Source organism: Stenella coeruleoalba (genome assembly GCF_951394435.1).
Source record: "Stenella coeruleoalba genome assembly, chromosome: 1".
Taxonomy (NCBI): domain Eukaryota; kingdom Metazoa; phylum Chordata; class Mammalia; order Artiodactyla; family Delphinidae; genus Stenella; species Stenella coeruleoalba.
In genome coordinates this window covers 26623722-26640569 of record NC_137169.1, presented here as the reverse complement: position 1 = coordinate 26640569, position 16848 = coordinate 26623722, and the positions used below count along the sequence as shown (strand labels likewise).

Below are 16848 nucleotides of genomic sequence, written 5' to 3'. Positions count from 1 at the left end.
GTGTTGGCAGCATCCCGATCTAGTCTGGTGTGATAGTTTTATATTTATCCTTTAAGTCAGTTGACCTGGCAACAGATACCTCATCTTTTGTTACTCTGAGGCATCTTCAGCTCTGTTCTGTAATCACTGTTCTTCCCACTGTTCTTCTCCGTAGTAAGAGCTTCCCCATCTGCTAGAAGGTCTACAGCTTGAAGCATTGGGTCTTAGGCATCTGCACCGAATTTTATATCTTTGGCATGAATCTCAGTGAGATGAGGATCCAGTGCGCCAGAACCTGGCTTTGTCCAGCAAAAGGCAGTGAGTAATAAAAGCCTTTCTGCAGGGCTGGTGACCAAGGCAGCGAGGCAGGTCCTCAATGACAAGGGAAGGGCAGAGTGCAGGATGCAAACCCAAGTTTGCGAAGTGGCAATCAGATTGCCATTTTTAAAAGATGACTGTCTGCAACATTTTTTAAGATGGGCCAGAGACAGTGAATCGGTGAACCAAAACCAAGCAAAAAACAGGATGAGTTTAGGACAGGAACGGCTTAGAACACTGAAAGAAGGATACACACTGGAGAAATTTTCTGAGGCTGAATGAACTGGATTTGGTGTGGATGTGGATGTGGGAGGACATGAAGGGATGGTCCAGCCAGCAGGACAGCCAGGTGATGGGGAAAGGCGAGTGATCAGGCTGAGAGCAGGGGCTCACTGTTGTGGAGGGAAGTCTGAATCCACTGGGATGAGAAGAAGCCATAGGTTCCATGCACTTCTTGGTCCCCAGAGCCATGGAGGCAGGTTAGGCCTCCCTCTCCTGTCTCCTCCACTAACAGGTCCTTGTCTCCCACTAGCTCGGCCCAATAACTGGTGCTGCAGACCAGAGAGGCATTTGTATCACCAGGTTCTTCCAGCTAAACGTGTACCGTGTGTTCCGCTAACCTTTACAACAGTGGGGAAATGTCTTGTAATTAACCAGAATATAAAGGATGAACGGAGCAGCCTGGCAGTCTCTGTTAGTCATTATCATTCAGAGGAGATGAGTGTACCTCTTAGATTTCCGTCAACCAGATAAAGCCAGCACTTTTCTCTTGGGAGTCCTGACTTTGTTCACATACAGTACAAACACATGTATAAGTGTGAATTATATTTGTAGGTAAAGGTTTGTAGCCATACATACACAGGGACGTAAATGTGTTCTTGTGGGTGCACTGGTTGTAGACACGGATGTGCACGCGTGCATGGATGTGTGGCGTGCATATGTGCACCGGGGGTGTGCATTCAAGTGTAGCCGGGACCGAGGAGCCAGCCCCAGGCTCCACTTTTTCTCCACGGCGCCAGTAGTTACAGAATCCTTTTTAGAGACCAGCGCTTCAGTGTAATACCATAGGTGCTACGCTAGTGGGCGCTCCGTGAATGAATGTTCAAACAAGAACAGATACACCTCAGAAATTCTCCAGGTCCTTGCTGTTTTGCCCTTGCTTTCTGCTTAGTTCTGTTAGCAGTGCGCTGTGGAGACCTAGAGAGAGAAGTGCCCTTGTCCTCTGACCCTTCACACCAGGTCTGCCCTGGTCTGTCCAGCTAGTTCTTCTACGAGCTTATTTCAAGGCTGATTTCCCATGGTGCTCCATCTTCCATGGTCACCCACCACACACTTGGTCAGACGAAGACAAATTAGCTGTGTGTAATTCAGTGTGCGAGCGCTTCCCTGGGATTGCCAAACTACTGCGACGCCGGTATGTGGAGGTGGTTTCTGGACACTAAGATCCCTGGCGATGTGGATATTGCCGGGTGGGTACCCCCCTAGCCAGGTCGCTTTCTGACCCATTCATCAGTTCTGGGGATGGCATAGGCCACCTGGGCCTGGACATATGTTTTTTGAGAGGTTGTGTTATTGGTGTGAGGAACCCCTGCCCACAGAGCTGTGGCCCCCGCGTTTCCCAAGCTAATGTGGGGACCCACCAACAGCGTGGGTGACACAGCCTCTCAAACCTGGCTCAGAGGGGTAAACGGTCCCAAAGTTTGCATCTAAGTTAAGGAGCCCCCTCTAGCTTTTCAGGTTCCTTCTTAACCAGTTCTTCTCATCACCTTAACAAACTCCATCCTGTGGTGAGTAGCAGGGTGCAAAAGAGGAAGAACGGAATTAGCTCCTGCTGGGAGGCAGCATGACGTCATCCAGTGACTATTAAGCACTGATGAGTCAGGTTAGACAGTCCTTTGTGGAGAGGACCGAGTAGACAGGATTGGAAGGATTGCCTCTGGGGCCTGGAGATGGGGGAGGGGCAGGAGCCTCTTTCTCAGTGCAACCTTGAGAAGAGAGGAAGAGGGCTTCCTCTTAACCACCCCCTCATACCCACCTGCATCTCCCGGTCCCCCTTCAGCAGCTACAACGAAAACCCAAGCAGTGTTTGCCCCTGGGAATGGCATCCACGGGGCACTGACCTCCTTCCTCACCCCCTCCCCCAGTGGACACGAGAACCTGAACAAGGGGCTTGGGAAGACTCTGACTCACCTCCTTCTCCGGATGCCCTGAGCCATCTTCCCAGACCTGCCCTCAGAAGGGCTGCACTGGGTCCTAGAGGCCCGTCTCCTGATCCCTGCCCATTGGTGGGGCACCCGGGAGAAGAGCTGGAATTGTTCTCACGGTGCTGGGACCATTCCTGTTCTCTTAGGGATGTTGAATCAGAGGCGCTTTTTCCCCCACCTCACCGTTATTAGCTAGGCTTGAATAATGCATGTTTCCCTATGAATACCCTCTGTTTGATAATGGGCCCACGTTAGTGTTCATTGGAAATTTTCCTGCTGGATACACATGGAGAGTAACTCACGTTTATAAAAGGGATTTGGATGCACGAGGGAAGTGATGACTCCGTGGAAGTAACTGAATTTTGTCAGGCATTCAGCTTCGACAGCAGCTTGCTGGGGGACCAACCTTCGGGGAGCTTTTTTTTTTTTTTTTTTTTTTTTTTTTGCGGTACGCGGGCCTCTCACTGTTGTGGCCTCTCCCGTTGCAGAGCACAGGCTCCGGATGCGCAGGCTCAGCGGCCATGGCTCACGGGCCCAGCCGCTCCACGGCATGTGGGATCTTCCCAGATCGGGACACGAACCCGCGTCCCCTGCATCGGCAGGCGGATTCTCAACCACTGTGCCACCAGGGAAGCCCTGGGGAGCTTTTTGATATAGGCAGAGCAGGGATGGACAGGGGGTGGGGGAATACTCGGACTTGGTTCCCTTTGCACATCTGATCACTGTGGGCTTTAGTTCTGGGGTTGACATGTTATCTCAAGTGCAGAGTGAATATCTGAGTCTCCAGGGGCTGAGCTGGGGAGGGGACAGATGCTGAAGAAGGTTGACCATGCCCTTGGGATAACTTTGGGGACAGGTCACAAGAGAAGGTGCTGAGGTCCCACCAAGAGCACAGCTGCCTCCTGGCTGTGTGACCTACAATAAGTCACTTAAACCATCGTAAACCCCAATTTTCTTATCGATCAAGTAGGTATAATAACTACCGGTCAAGGTTGTTGAACATATATAAGGACCAAATGAAATGAGTATTGAGGACTCGCTATGAACCAGGCACTATTCTAGGCATTGAGGACAGAGCAATGAACAAAACAGACAAAAATTTCTGTCTTCGTGGAGCTTACGTTGCAACGTAGGATGACAAAAATCACTAAGAAAATTATATGCATACGAGAGAGTTAGGGATAAAGTGGGTAGGGGTTAGGGAGAGCTGGGGTTGGAGGTATAGTTTTAAGTGGAGTGGTCAGAGAAGGCCTGCCGTAGGAAGTGGTGTTCTCACAAAGGCTTCAAGGAGAAAAGGGAGCAAGTAATGAAGATATCTGGGAAAGAGCCTTCTAGGGAACTGGCAGGCTGAAGTGGGCCTGCCTGGTGTATTGTTGGAATATGAGGGGGGCCCATGTGGCTGGAGAAGAGTGACTGAGGTGAAGATGGAGTCAGAGAGATCACAGAGAGGGCCAGTTGGTCTGGGCAGGCCCTTTTAAAGACTTTGGCTTTTACTATAGGAGAGTTGGGTTGCCCCTGAAGAGTTTTGAGGAGAGATGAAATTTGGTCTGACTTGTGTTTTAACAAGATCCTTCTGGATCTCTTGTTGAGAACAGATTAGATGGGGGCAAGTGTGGAAGATGGAAGGCCATGGCAACAAAGGGAGAAGTCTTGGAGATTTGGACCAGAGATACAGATGTAGAAACTGCATTGGGGATAAACTTGGGAGGGTTTACTGATAGATCGTGTGTGGGTGTGAGAGAAAGAAAGGGGTCAGTGATGCTGATTTAAGTAAAGAACGTGTAAGGCCCTCAGCCCGGGGCTTGGCACGTAGGAAGTGCTGGTCACAGTTGTTACCGCTGCTGGTTCCAGTAAGAGTGGGGCTGAGCCACCCGGCAGGGGGTTCTGGGGTTGGACAGATAAACCAAGCCATATAACCAGAGACAGGATGAAGCCCTTGGCAACCAGCAGAATGCTTTGGAGCATAGGGGTACTCAGACCCAAAGGAGGTTGATGGATTCAGAGGAATAGCCTTTGGAATCGTGGCGTTCTGGCTCTGGGGCCCTTTGTATGGTATTTGGCCAAGTCCTGATGAGCTATGGACTGGACTTAGTGTTGGGATCAAAACCCAGTTCAATCCATCAGACCATCCCCCAGTGACCTCCCAGACTCGACTGCCCCTGCTCACAGGAGGTCAGCTGGTGTGGGCTGGGCTCGGCTAGGATGGTGGGCTCTGCTCCTCATGTTCTCATCCTCCCAGGACCAGCCATGTCTTCTCCCAAAGATGGCAGAGATTCAAGTGGGCAAGCCTAATCTGGCAGGCGCTTTTCAAGGCTTTGGACATGTCAAGGTCTCCATAGTGACCAAACCCAAAGCCAAGGGGTGAGGAAATATACTCCACCTCTTTAACCGGAAGGACTACAGTCACATTTCATTGCAACAGCTGTGGTTACAGCGAGGGTGACAACTTGGGGCCCTAATGCAATGCGACACACCTGGCCAGGGCTGGTCCAGAAATTGGCCAGAACTGGATCGGGAGGAGAGCAGAGCTGCAGAGGGTGGGCTGCGGGGCCTCGCATGTGGACACTCACTACCAGTTTGCAGGGAGATCACCCCAGAGAGCCAGCCTTGATAGCAGCTCTTTCTCCGTGTTTGAGACCCTGTTGCACTTGAGCGCTACCCTTAGTATATCCCTGCCCAGAGGGGCTTCTGGCTTTGACTCACCACGGAATGTCCCAAGCTAAGAGAGGGATCATTCTAGAGGGACCCATCCCCAGTCCCATATGACAACTAAGCCTGATTTTCCTTTCACCTCTTCTCTAGTCAAGAAGCAAATTGAGTTGAAGTCTCGAGGCGTGAAGCTGATGCCCAGCAAAGATAACAGCCAGAAGACGTCTGTGTGTAAGTGTCCGCCCCGCCAGGCCTCTCGCTCGAGGCCAGAACCGCTGGCGCTGTGACCGCGGGGAAGCCAGATGATGCTGTGCTGATGTCCCTTCAGCCCGGCTTCCCTCCGCCCGGGTCTGCGCACGCACACACTAACCTGGTGCCCAGTGAGCAGCCCCGGGACCTGCCCTCTGTCTTCTCGTGTTCCTCCTCCCATTCCCCTCCTGCCTCTTCTTTCTCCCTCACTTCCCATTCTAACTGCAGTCCAGGGAGTCATTACTGCTACATTTCTTTCTTTATTTTTCCTTTTGAATCACTTCCACCTGCTAAGACAATCCTTTTTCTGGCTCGTCTAGGAGTCAGTAAACTCCAGCTGGGATTTTGGAGGCTTCAAGTCCCTGATTCCAACTCCCAAGGCAAGATTGGGGGAAGGGGAGAGAGGGGAGTGCCTAGAACCTTCCACCAGGGTCCATGGAGCTGGCTGGGCAAAACGTGGACTAGAAGCGGGGGGTGGTCCTTCTTCTTGAGCTGATGGCGGAGTGCCGGGGGCTCCCTGCTTGGACATGGGGCAGATTCTGTCCATGGAAACGTGTTCCTGCCATTGATGTTTGAAAGATCAAAAGGAGAATGTCCAATGCTGGGCAGTTGTCTGGAATGTCACTCCAGAAGCACCTGATCAGAGCCTGTGCTAAGGGGCTTTTGAGCTAGAGCATAGGAAGGATTTCCCAAAGGTTCTGGGCTACTCCAGGAGGCTGGACTTGAAAGCAGAGCAGATTTTTCCAAGAAACACTCCGTTTTCATTCTGGAGGTGGCGGCAGGGAGCCTCCCTTGGTCCCCCAAACACCTGGCCTTCTGGTCTACCTTCTGCCTCCCTTTGCCCTCTGCTTCTCACGCCCTTCTCTGTCTCCTTCCACTCGTCCTCCCTCTTTCCACTTTCCTCTCCTTCCTCCTCCCTCACCCTATCTGCTTCCCCCTCTTTTTCTCTCTGTCTCTGCTCCCTGCTGACCCTCTCCTTTCCTCTTTCACCTCCATGTGCTCCCTTCTGCTGAGGTGCTGGAAGTAATTGCTGGAGAGAGGCCATGGGTGGGTCCACAGCTCCATGCCTGGGTGGCAGGGAGCAGCGCGGGGAGAGGCAGTTTGGTCCCAAGGCCGTGACGAAACTGAGCCTGGCTGTGGGTTTTCTCTGGCCTTTCAAGTCCTCCAATTGGAGACAGGTACCACTCCTTGCCTCTGGGGACCATTGTCTGGTCACCCTGCCACAAGTGGCCTGGATGGCAGAGGGCAGCCAGAAGGCCCTGCTTCTGTGCTTGACTAGGGAGCCAAAGGAAGGAGCAGAGGGTTAGGTCAGGAGTCTGCAGGGAAGGCTCAAGACATGGCCCGGGCCCTCCCAGGCTCTTTCTTTCTGCAGCCGCAGGAAACCAGAGGCGCCGAGGCAGGCACGATTCAACTTCAGAGCTTGCCCTGGGGCCACAGGCAAACGTTAAGGAAACTGCTCTGACTTGGGAGAGCACGTTTCTTTCCCAGTTGTGTCCTTAGGTAACTGTGTTACCCCAGGCCCTAACACCTCGGTTTCCCCATCTGTAGAATGGGGATGCAAAACCTTATCCTCCCTTTCTCCTTTGGATCTGAGATGGGCCTTCTTGACCTAGGACTTCAGGAGGTCCTTGAACTCGCTAGAAAATCACATGTGATGTTGTGGGTGCATTTTGGGGTGGAAGGGAAGGGTCTATGGTTTTCATTAGTTCTCAGAGGTACCAAAAACTCCCTCAGAAAGATGAAGAAACCCTATTTTAATAAAAAAAATTCAAAACCTCTTTGAAAAAATATACATTTCTCTACAACAAGGTACTGGTCTCCTTTCTGAGATTCCTTCAGGGAGGAATGGGTATGACTCAAGCTGCCTCGGGGGCAGGTCACCAAATGTCTGCAGGGGTCTGGCCCGTTGGGTTCTGCCCAGATTCCCTGTGGACAGATGTCCTGAACTTCAGGGGAGCAGTGGGCCACACTTACATCTCCTGGATCCTACTTGCTGCCTTTACCAGTCTGTGGGCACCATCGGCCCCCCGCCATTGGTTCTGACCACCCATGTGTCTGTGGCGCCCTTCGCTTTGGGTAGAAGGCATTGTCTTTCTGAGTGTGTGGCGGCTTCTTCCTCACCATAGGGACCGGGGCAAGGATCACCTTCCAGTCTCTTCCCTCTGCAGCCACGAGCAAATTCATGCTACGAGCACAAGCGGCTGGTCTTGAACAGGCAGGGGAGGCTGGAACTCGGGAAAGAAAGGGGAAAAGCCTTTTGCCTCCGTAACTCCAACAGTAAACGGTTCACTGGGATTTGAGTTTGCTTGTTTCCGGGGAGCCTTGAAGGCTCATACGGGGATGCCGTCACCTGTTCGGTCCTCCCGGGAAGAGAGGGCACTGGGGGGGTATGAGCTGCTCACCACTGGGCTTGCAACTTCCTGGATGGCGCCTGGGCCTCATTTCGAGCTGGCTGATTAAAGGGGACGCAGCAAGGTTTGCCATACATGTCAGGGGCTGCGGTTCGGTGGGTGGGCTTCGCCACGGCCTCAGCTCTCCCGTCCAGCCACATCCTCATTGGTCAGCCTTCCTCTATGCTACGCTGAGCAGTGTCAGCTCTGAACGAGAGGGCGAGAGAAGGAGGCAAGAATCTGCCGTGCATTCTTAACACGCTGCAAGGTGGTGTGTGGTTCCCATGTGGTGGTCAGCAGGGCCTTTGGATGGGGGTGGTCGGTGCACAGGGTTGAGTAGGCAGGGCCTGAAGAAGGTGGGCGCTTAGCTCAGAAACCCTCAGTAGGGATGGATCACCGTGAGGCTGGCTTGCCAACAGATGGACCCGCAGGTACAGCTCAGGGGTCCTCTCTCCCTCCTGCCCCTGGGGATCCTGGAAGCCCCAGTTTTCTCTTTCCTCCCCGCTGCTCGCAAAACACCGAGGCCCCAGGAGGCAGGGGCTTGCTCTGCTTTTGGAGATGGTGCTTCTGTCTTATTAGCTGAGCCCGAAGGGTCCTGGACTGGGGGAATGTTGACGTAGCTTAGTTGAGGATGTGAAAGTTTCAGAAATAGAGGTTTGGCAAGGAAGGGGATGGGAGTAGGGGACGAACGTCCAGTGGGAGCGACTGGCTTGAGCCTGGCACTGTGGAATGTTGGAGAAAAGGAGGCTGCCCAAGAGGCCTTGTACTCGTCACCACACAACCAAGAGGGTAACCGGTCTCTGGCTTGAGCGCTCAGTCTGTCCAAATGCCCAGGTTCCCTTGGCCAGCCACACCCGGGGCTCCCTGGAGATTTGGACAGGTTTCTAACAGTAGGAATGAGCTTCAAACTCAGGTCTGAAATGAGACTAACTGAGTCAAAAATGGGATTCCCCACTGCTGCACTTCCATCAACTCACTGCATCCTCACAGGTCCCTGGGCCGGGAAGTCCCCTGCCCCCTCTCCCCATGCCCTGCTCTTTCACAAGCCCTGATGACTCTTTCTTTGCCACGTCCATTCCCGTCACTTCATGTCTGTCCCCACTACCAGGCTCTTGTTGTCCTCTACCTGAATGAACACAAAACTTTCTAACCCATTTCACAGTAACTGGCCTCCCTCTGAGCAATCCAGATCTTACAGTGCCCTTCCCCACTCAGGACTCTTCCCATCATCTTTAGGATCAGACTTGAGACCCTTCAAAGTCTGACCTCTGACACTTCACCTTCACTCCTCCATGTCACTCATACCCTCCCTCCTGTTCTGGCACACCGAACAACTTACAGTTCGGTTTCCGTGTCTCCACCTTGCTCCCCGGGCCCATCTGTCTGCCTGAAATGCCATTTCTCTGTTATCATGTATCTAAATCCCACTATCTCAGTAGATCCATGTCAAATGCTGCCTCCTCCAGGCAGCCTTCCATGCTTCTCTCAGCAATATGAGATGGGTCCTCTCTCTGAACCTCCCTGTAGCTGTATCTTTCATCACCTCCCCGTTGTGGTTCTGTAGTTTCTTTCCATAGTTCATGTAACTCCTTGAGGACAGTGGAGTGGTCATATCTTATACCTGACATTGGCATTTCCCACTGTATCCAAATAGAGTCTTGTATACAGTAGGTGTTCAATTAATGCCTGTTGTGTATCATGTGCAGGAATGAGTGGGTGAGTGAGTGAGTGATGGAGCACGTTGCTTATATTGTGGGACTTTGACTGGGTGAGAGGGAAATGGGCCAACTCAGGGAACGTTGCTCCAGACTCCCCGTCATCCCTCGTCTAGAGGTGGGACTGTGGGGTTGGTGAGGGCTTGAGTGGAACTCTGGCTCCTGGTCGTTGCCAAGGCCAGGACTCCAGAGGTGTAAGGGAGTTCTAGCCTCACAGCATCTCAAGAACAATGAACTGCAGGGGCCGAAGGGTTTCCACCTTCTCCACTGGAGACGGGAGAAAACTGACTTTGTGTGTATCCGCCGCCCTTTGACCAAGCTTCTCCTTTAACCTAGAGGACTGTGCACGTGGCTTTTAAAAACAGGACTCTGGTGTTGGCGAACGTGAGGGCATCACAGCACCTGCCAGAACTACCGCAGGTGCTACCTCGGTGCCCTCGGCCAGTGGCATGGGCGGGGGATGCTCTGGTTACCGCTTACTCTGCATTGAGAACTGTCCGGTGGGAAGAGGTTTCTCAGCAGAAATATCCGTGTTTGAGCTCAAGTCCCTGCTTTGAACTTCAGACTGCAGCTTTCTCTTACATTCTTTACCGTTTCTGACCACACATCCACCTTTTATTTAACTTTCTTTGAGTCATGTCTCCATTGGGGGCTGAGGTTGGGGGGCTCATCCCATCTAGAGCCGCCATCAGCAGATTGGAAGGGTGGGGAGGTCACCGGGGGCTGTGGACTGTCCCCCTCTGGCCGCTGGTGCGGGATAAGGGAACGAACGGGATGGCTGTTGGTTTGGGGTGCCTCTGAGCCCACACGCTCTTGATGAATTTCACTTGGACTTTGCTCCCAAAGGAATTTGTCAAAAGCAGCTCCCCCTCTGCACACTTGGGAAACCCGAGCCCAGTAGACCCCAGCAACCCCACAGGCCCCAGCAGAGCAGGGCCTCTTTCTGTCTCTGCGTCCACCTCCCACCCTGCGACACTGCCCCGACTGGTTTCTTCCTGTGATTATCCATCTCTGTCTGTGCTGTTTTTTGCCTTGTAGTAACTCAGGTTGGTGTGTCCCAAGGGCATAATATGTGTCCAGACCCTGGCATACCTGAAAGGGGCAAGAGACTAGGCTCAGACTTCAGGTAAGACCTGTTCGGGAATGTTCTATTACAAGAAGGGTGCGATGGCCTGGTTGGGGGGAAGACAGGGACTGGCCTTCCCGGAGGTAGAGTGGAGAGGACCGTGTGGGCACAGAATCGCTTCCTGGAGAAGAGCTTTGGCCTTTGACATTCTCTCTTGGTCCAGTCCTGGGACTAGTACCCACACCTTAAGGGGGAAGGGAGGGCTGTAGACTGCCAGTGTCACCCAGCAGACCTGTACCCAGGGTACAAAGGGCTCCCATCATCAGGAATGATGTGCCAGCAGGCAGCTCACACCTCCGATAGTCTAGGACACCCTAGGGCCCCGAGACAGTGCATTTTGTAAAGTTTCTAGCTTTTCTAATCGAGGCATCTTCTCATAATCCTCCACTTTCATGAAAGTTTATGGGTATCATCCACCCACTCTTAGCTGTCCCAATTGTCCTAATACTTATCTCAGAGGATTGCTGTTTCGCATACAAAGTCACCTTTTAACTCAATCCTAAAACCATTAAACGGTCCAAAAAAGAAGATGAAGAGCAGGTGTTCCTTCCAATGGAGGTTTTAAGTGATAAACGGTGGAGCGGAGATTAAGGGCCAGAGGAGAAATAAAGTTCGGCATGGTGCTTCCTTGTGGACCTAGGAAGGACTCAGGGGGGGCCTGGCAGGCCCAGGGGTGGAGCTCACAGATACGCCTTGTCTCCCAGGTTAGGATCCAGCGTCCAGTTCACCTGCAACGAGGGCTATGACCTGCAAGGGTCCAAGCGGATCACCTGTATGAAAGTCAGCGACATGTTTGCAGCCTGGAGTGACCACAGGCCGGTCTGCCGAGGTGAGGGTGCCCCTGGAAAGGGAGGCTGGCCAGCAAGCTGGGCTGGGCATGGAGGACGGAGCCCAGCTTCTGATGCCTGAGTCCACGCTCTCATCCAGACTGGCTCACCTCATTCTCGCTGCTCCCCACACCTCAGATTCTGCATCCATTTACTAATGAACCCAACACGTTTATTTAGCACCTCCTCTGTATCCAGGCCTATCCAGGAGCAGGAGATAGCAGAGATAACAGGTAACAGAGATGGGGAAGAGAGGCACGGTCCCTGCCCTGCCTGCACCTGACAGTCTAGTCAGGGAGTCACACATGAGCAGGTTTCTGGCCCACTGCACCAAGATATTACAGCTGCACCTAGATGGGAAGGGTGGGAAGGGAAGTCACTTTGTACATGTCACCTTGAATCCTTCCATTATAGCACACAGACATCCCAAACCCTCCATCTCAATGCCCTTGTGTCTTTCCACATACTCAGCAATAAACAGACCTGTCACTTCTGAAAGAATGCTCTGAGCTATGCAGGAGTAACAGGGACCATGACCTCAAAAGGCCTCTCTGTGGGATTCCTCTAACCTCACACCTGGACGTCTTATTCTCGGGGGCCCTGCCATCCCAGGTTTCACAAGAACCAAGGCTGGGCTGGCCAAGTCCCCATCCCCCAAATAATCTTAGAATATGAGACCTGCGTGTATTTTTTCTTTGGGACAGGACAGCAGCTGCTTCTATAGTAGAGAAGCCCCTGGCCTCATCTCGCAGGGCACCACTAGACAGCTTCTCATGTCCTATACTGCATTCATCTCTCTTTTTCCATTGTTTGCACACATGACCGGGACTCAAGAGTTCTTGGTACAGAAGTAAGGAATCACTCTAGAGTTTGTAAACAAAGACAGCAGTTGCCCTTTTGAGTGACCCTTTGGAAGAGAAAGTGTGCTGCCCAGTAAAGTTACGTCCAGATCCTTCCAGTTTAAGAAGGAGATTCTTTGTCTCTCTCCAGGCACATGCATCGAGATGAAATTCATGCAGAGTAAGATGCGTCCAGGGTGAATAACTGAGATCACTGCTGCACTGAGGAAGGGGCAAGTGGGAGCTGAGACCCACTCCCTTTTTTTACTGTGTTGATAAGCGCTCTGGAAGAGGGTCATGAAAATCTCTCTCAAATAAGCCTTAGATTAATTCATTCTCACTCAACTTTGAGGTGGCCACGATCCACAATTAATAATGTGCTTTGCATCCCCACTGATTTTAGTTATATTATTTCAAAGATTCCACTTAACTAATATTTGTCTAAAAAATCAAACAAAAGGGCTTCCCTGGTGGTGCAGTGGTTGAGAGTCCGCCTGCCGATGCAGGGGACACGGGTTCGTGCCCCGGTCCGGGAAGATCCCACATGCCGCGGAGCGGCTGGGCCCGTGAGCCATGGCCGCTGAGCCTGCGCATCCGGAGCCTGTGCTCCGCAACGGGAGAGGCCACAACAGTGAGAGGCCCGCGTACCACAAAAAAAAAAAAAAAAAAAAAAAAATCAAATGAAAGAATTCTTGGGTATTACTCTCAGCTTTGCCACCAGCTGGCCATGGGTAATTTGGCAAAGCCCCTATCTTCCCTGGGCTTATTTTCTTACTGGTAGATGTAGGTCATGGCTCCTACCCTACCCATCTTGTGTTAATGTGCGGGTCAAATGGAGTTGTAGATATGGAAACACTTTATGAATTGGGACGTGCTGGACAAGAGAGCAAACATCCTTGTGCCAGAATATAAGCTCTACAGGGCAAGGACGTCTGTTTCGTTCACTGCCTTGAATAGGGCCAGGCACACAGTAGGTGCTCAATGGCGTGTGTTGAACGGAAGATTTAATAAGTGAATAATTGAATAGCGCAACACTCCATTTCTGGGGAACCAAGGCACCAGCTGAGTAGACAGGCACAGAATTATCAAGTCTGAGGAGCAAGGCTCCCTTTGCCTGTCTGTCATTTCAAAATTCCTTTTGAGGAGCCAGAACAAGGATGCCTTCAGGAGGTGGTGGGATCTGATCTCTCCGCAAGACCTTTTCATTGGAGGCAGCTTGTTCTCTTAGTAATGGTGGTTGTTTACATGAATAAGCCCAGGGTGGGGAAGGGCTGGTGTTTCAGAAGAAAGTGCACAGTCAAGTGATGTGCTCGTCTTTTTCTCCAGACATGTTGTGTGCCCCAGCCAAGTCCCTCCAATGACTTTGACCCACTGGACTCTGCATTCTCTGCCACACTATTGACTAAGCATCGAGCCGAGCTTTTTCACATCCATTTTCATCCCATCCTCTGCCCCTGGGAAGTGGAGGGGAAATCACGGAAAACATAGCCAGACAGAATTGAGTACAAATCCAAGCATTACCACTTTTTAGCCGGGTGTCTTTTCACCTCTGTGAATCTCTTTTCTTTTGGTAAAAGGCAGTGATTATAGAGCATTGCTTTATGACATTACTGCGAGAACTAGAGGAGACAGTGGACATGAAAGGCCTCACTTAGAAGTGACCCCAGCGTATCTGTGAGGCTCGTGTGCAGCGTGTTTAGGTTAAACTAAACAACTAAGGCCTGTCAGGATATAGCTTCCCCGCGCCTCAGAGCGCACCCTCAGCCTCTAGTGGCCCCAGATCTTTTAGAAGCCCGTTTCCTCACTGTCCTGTCCAGTCCTGTTGCAATCACACACCTTGGGAGGCCCACAGACTTTGATCTAGAGACCGACTCTACCTCCTGCTGGCTTGCTGGCCCTGGGCGGCTTCCTTCCTCTTTTTCAGCCACAGGGCCCTCATTTGTGAACTGGGAAAACAAAACCTCCAGTGCCTAGTGACTGCCAAATTGAAACAAGCCATTTTATAGAAAGTGGCCAGCACTAGCTGTGGTTGAGAGGGGGCTCTAGGGCAGGTTCACCTTCCTGCCACTCTCTCCCTCTTTTTCCCTCTCCCAAGGTCATTGTGAGGGAGGAAGAGAAAAGCAAAGGTTGCTGGGTTTGGGCTTGGATGATCTGTCCTGCACTTCCCTGAAGGCCAAGGGCTGAGTTAGATATTAAATTCAAGGGGGGGGGGTTCTTTAATTTTGGCAGTTTTGAAAGTTTTCCTTTTAAAATCTCTTATTTTTAATTAGTCAGAATTACTATTCTAATTGTGATTTCTTAACAGAGAGTTTAAATGAAACCCACTTTAAAAATAGAAAGGGTCACAACTCTTTGAATTCCACGATAGCTCCCCTAATAAGCAGGTTACCAAAAGATCACAGTCTGAGAAGGATTCACCGCCACACACAGTGGTATTATTTTTCCTCTATGCCTTTAAAATATGATTTGATTTTAAACATTCATTTTCCACACAATTAATTCTACCAAAACATGGGACCCGGCAAATGATAGGTTTTCAACAAATGTTTGAGGACAACCTGAGTGAATCAGTGATTGAAATGAATGAACAATTGGGGGACGTGCCCTCATTTGGGAATTTGAAATTAGATATTCACAGGCCTTTTCTTTCTTCCCTTCCCACCAGAAGAAACAAGCTTCTCATTTAACTACTAGAAAATTTTGATTTTGGAATTGAGGACAACATGAAACATTGTTATCCTGATAAACTAATTCTATTCAGGCCCAGATACAGGCAGTATAATATAGGGCTTGTCAAACTTATTTCACATAGGGAGCCCAATATTTTTAAAAAAAGCGTTTGCAGAGGCCCCATAAATGAAATAGATGCCGTGGAGCTTCTCTCAATGAAGTAGGGGCGGGGGATTTGGAGTTGCCCCCTTCTCACCACTTCCAGCAGCCGCGAAGCCACCTCCAGGGAAGCCCTGAGGTTCTGGGGAACACGGTTTGTAAACCACTGATGGAGTGAAGAGGACCAAATTGACAACCAGGAGATCTGGTTTCCTGTGACCACAAATTGGTGTTGACAGAAGATAGGGATGGAGTACCAGCCCCAGACGAAATACAGTTACTGAGTCACAGAGTAGGTCATCAACAGAAAGTCGTACATTATTTTTCTTCCTAGAATAAGAGCTTTTGTGGTAAATAGAACACCAGACTCAGGACCCAGAGACCTAAGTTCAACTTCCAGCCTTGCTAGTAACATACCATATGGCACAGGGCAAGTTACTGAAATGCTCTGAATCTTCTCGCTCATTCTCCTAAGGTGGGAGTGAAATGTGGGAAATATTGCACAAAAAAGTTTAATTTAATGCCGTGAAAATTACAGGTGGCTGTCTCCCGTCTTGGGGCAGCTCCCTGGGCCTCCCCCTTAAACACTAATGTTGTTCAGAGTTCTGTCTTCATCTCCCTCCCCTCCTCTTTTCTCCACCCCCTCACCCCTGCCCCCATCCCTCCCCCATGCTACCCCCGCCTTCCTCTCCTCTCCTCTGTGGTTATTCTCCCCTGGGTGATGTACTGACTTCACTAGAATACATGCCCCATTGCTCCCTGAGCCCCTTACCTACACGTATGTACCAATGATAAAACTCCCATTTATTAAGCTATTTATACTTGTATAAAGCAGTACAGTAACATTTTTTATAATTTCTTTACAAGGAAAGAGACAACATCCATGTTTTATGTTTAGCTAAAGCTTGGAGTGGTCCGCCAACTTGCCCAAAGGCCCAAAGCTAATCTTTTGAACTGGGATTCCACCGCAGTCCAAAGGCTCTGTCCTAATTCTACTTGAAAATTGCACCTGGACACCAATTTGGAGTAAATACACTAGATGGAACCTCATAGAACAGCCTCTCCTCCCCCTTGCCCCCACTTTTTGGTAACATTTATTTTGATCTAATTGTGAACTCACAGAAAATTGGCAGGAACTGTGCAAAGTATTGTATGTTCTTTGCCCACATTTAAACAACTACTTTTAGGGAGTTAATGGATAAGCTGGATCAGTCGCAGAGGTAGGAGAAGAGCCAGAGGCATCATGGAAGCCAGTGAATGTGAGTTTCACAGAGAGAGAAGGGTCAGCAGGGTCAGACACTTTAGAGAGGTCGAGTACAACAAAGAGTGGAGAGCAGCCCCTGGGGTTAAGTGGCTCAACTAAGGGGTGGATGTTTGAAATTGCCCCTGTAAGGAACTGTCAAGGAAATGGAGCAAAGACAAGAGAGAGGACTGACTTGGGCCAAAGCTTCCATTACAATGGCAAAGCACAAGTCTGTGGTGATGCCATGGTTCTCCTGGCAGCCCCCGGGCACCCAGGATTAGGAATAGAGATGGTTAATCAAAGGCAGATAGGAGAGTGTCACAGGAGCTGCTGGTGAGGGTCTTGAGGTCCAGACTAGGTAGTGAGAGAAGAAGGGTCAGGAGGGGATGGAGAGATGGCGAGGAATGAGGGAGCCAGGGGTCTGGAGAGACCTAGGGTTTAGGACAGCAGGTGGTGCATGGAGACCAAAGTCACTCTGCT

General features: G+C 50.9%; 1 protein-coding gene across 1 annotated transcript in view; it reads left to right on the top strand.

Annotated features, from left to right (window-relative positions):
* The window catches only part of CSMD2 (CUB and Sushi multiple domains 2), a 668360-nt gene that overhangs the window by 330714 nt on the left and 320798 nt on the right, over positions 1–16848 (top strand). Inside the window, exons 7-9 of the mRNA XM_079924609.1 lie at positions 5304–5381; positions 10543–10630; positions 11335–11459. Coding sequence (XP_079780735.1) covers positions 5304–5381; positions 10543–10630; positions 11335–11459 — 291 coding nt within the window. The remainder of the gene's footprint in view (positions 1–5303; positions 5382–10542; positions 10631–11334; positions 11460–16848) is intronic.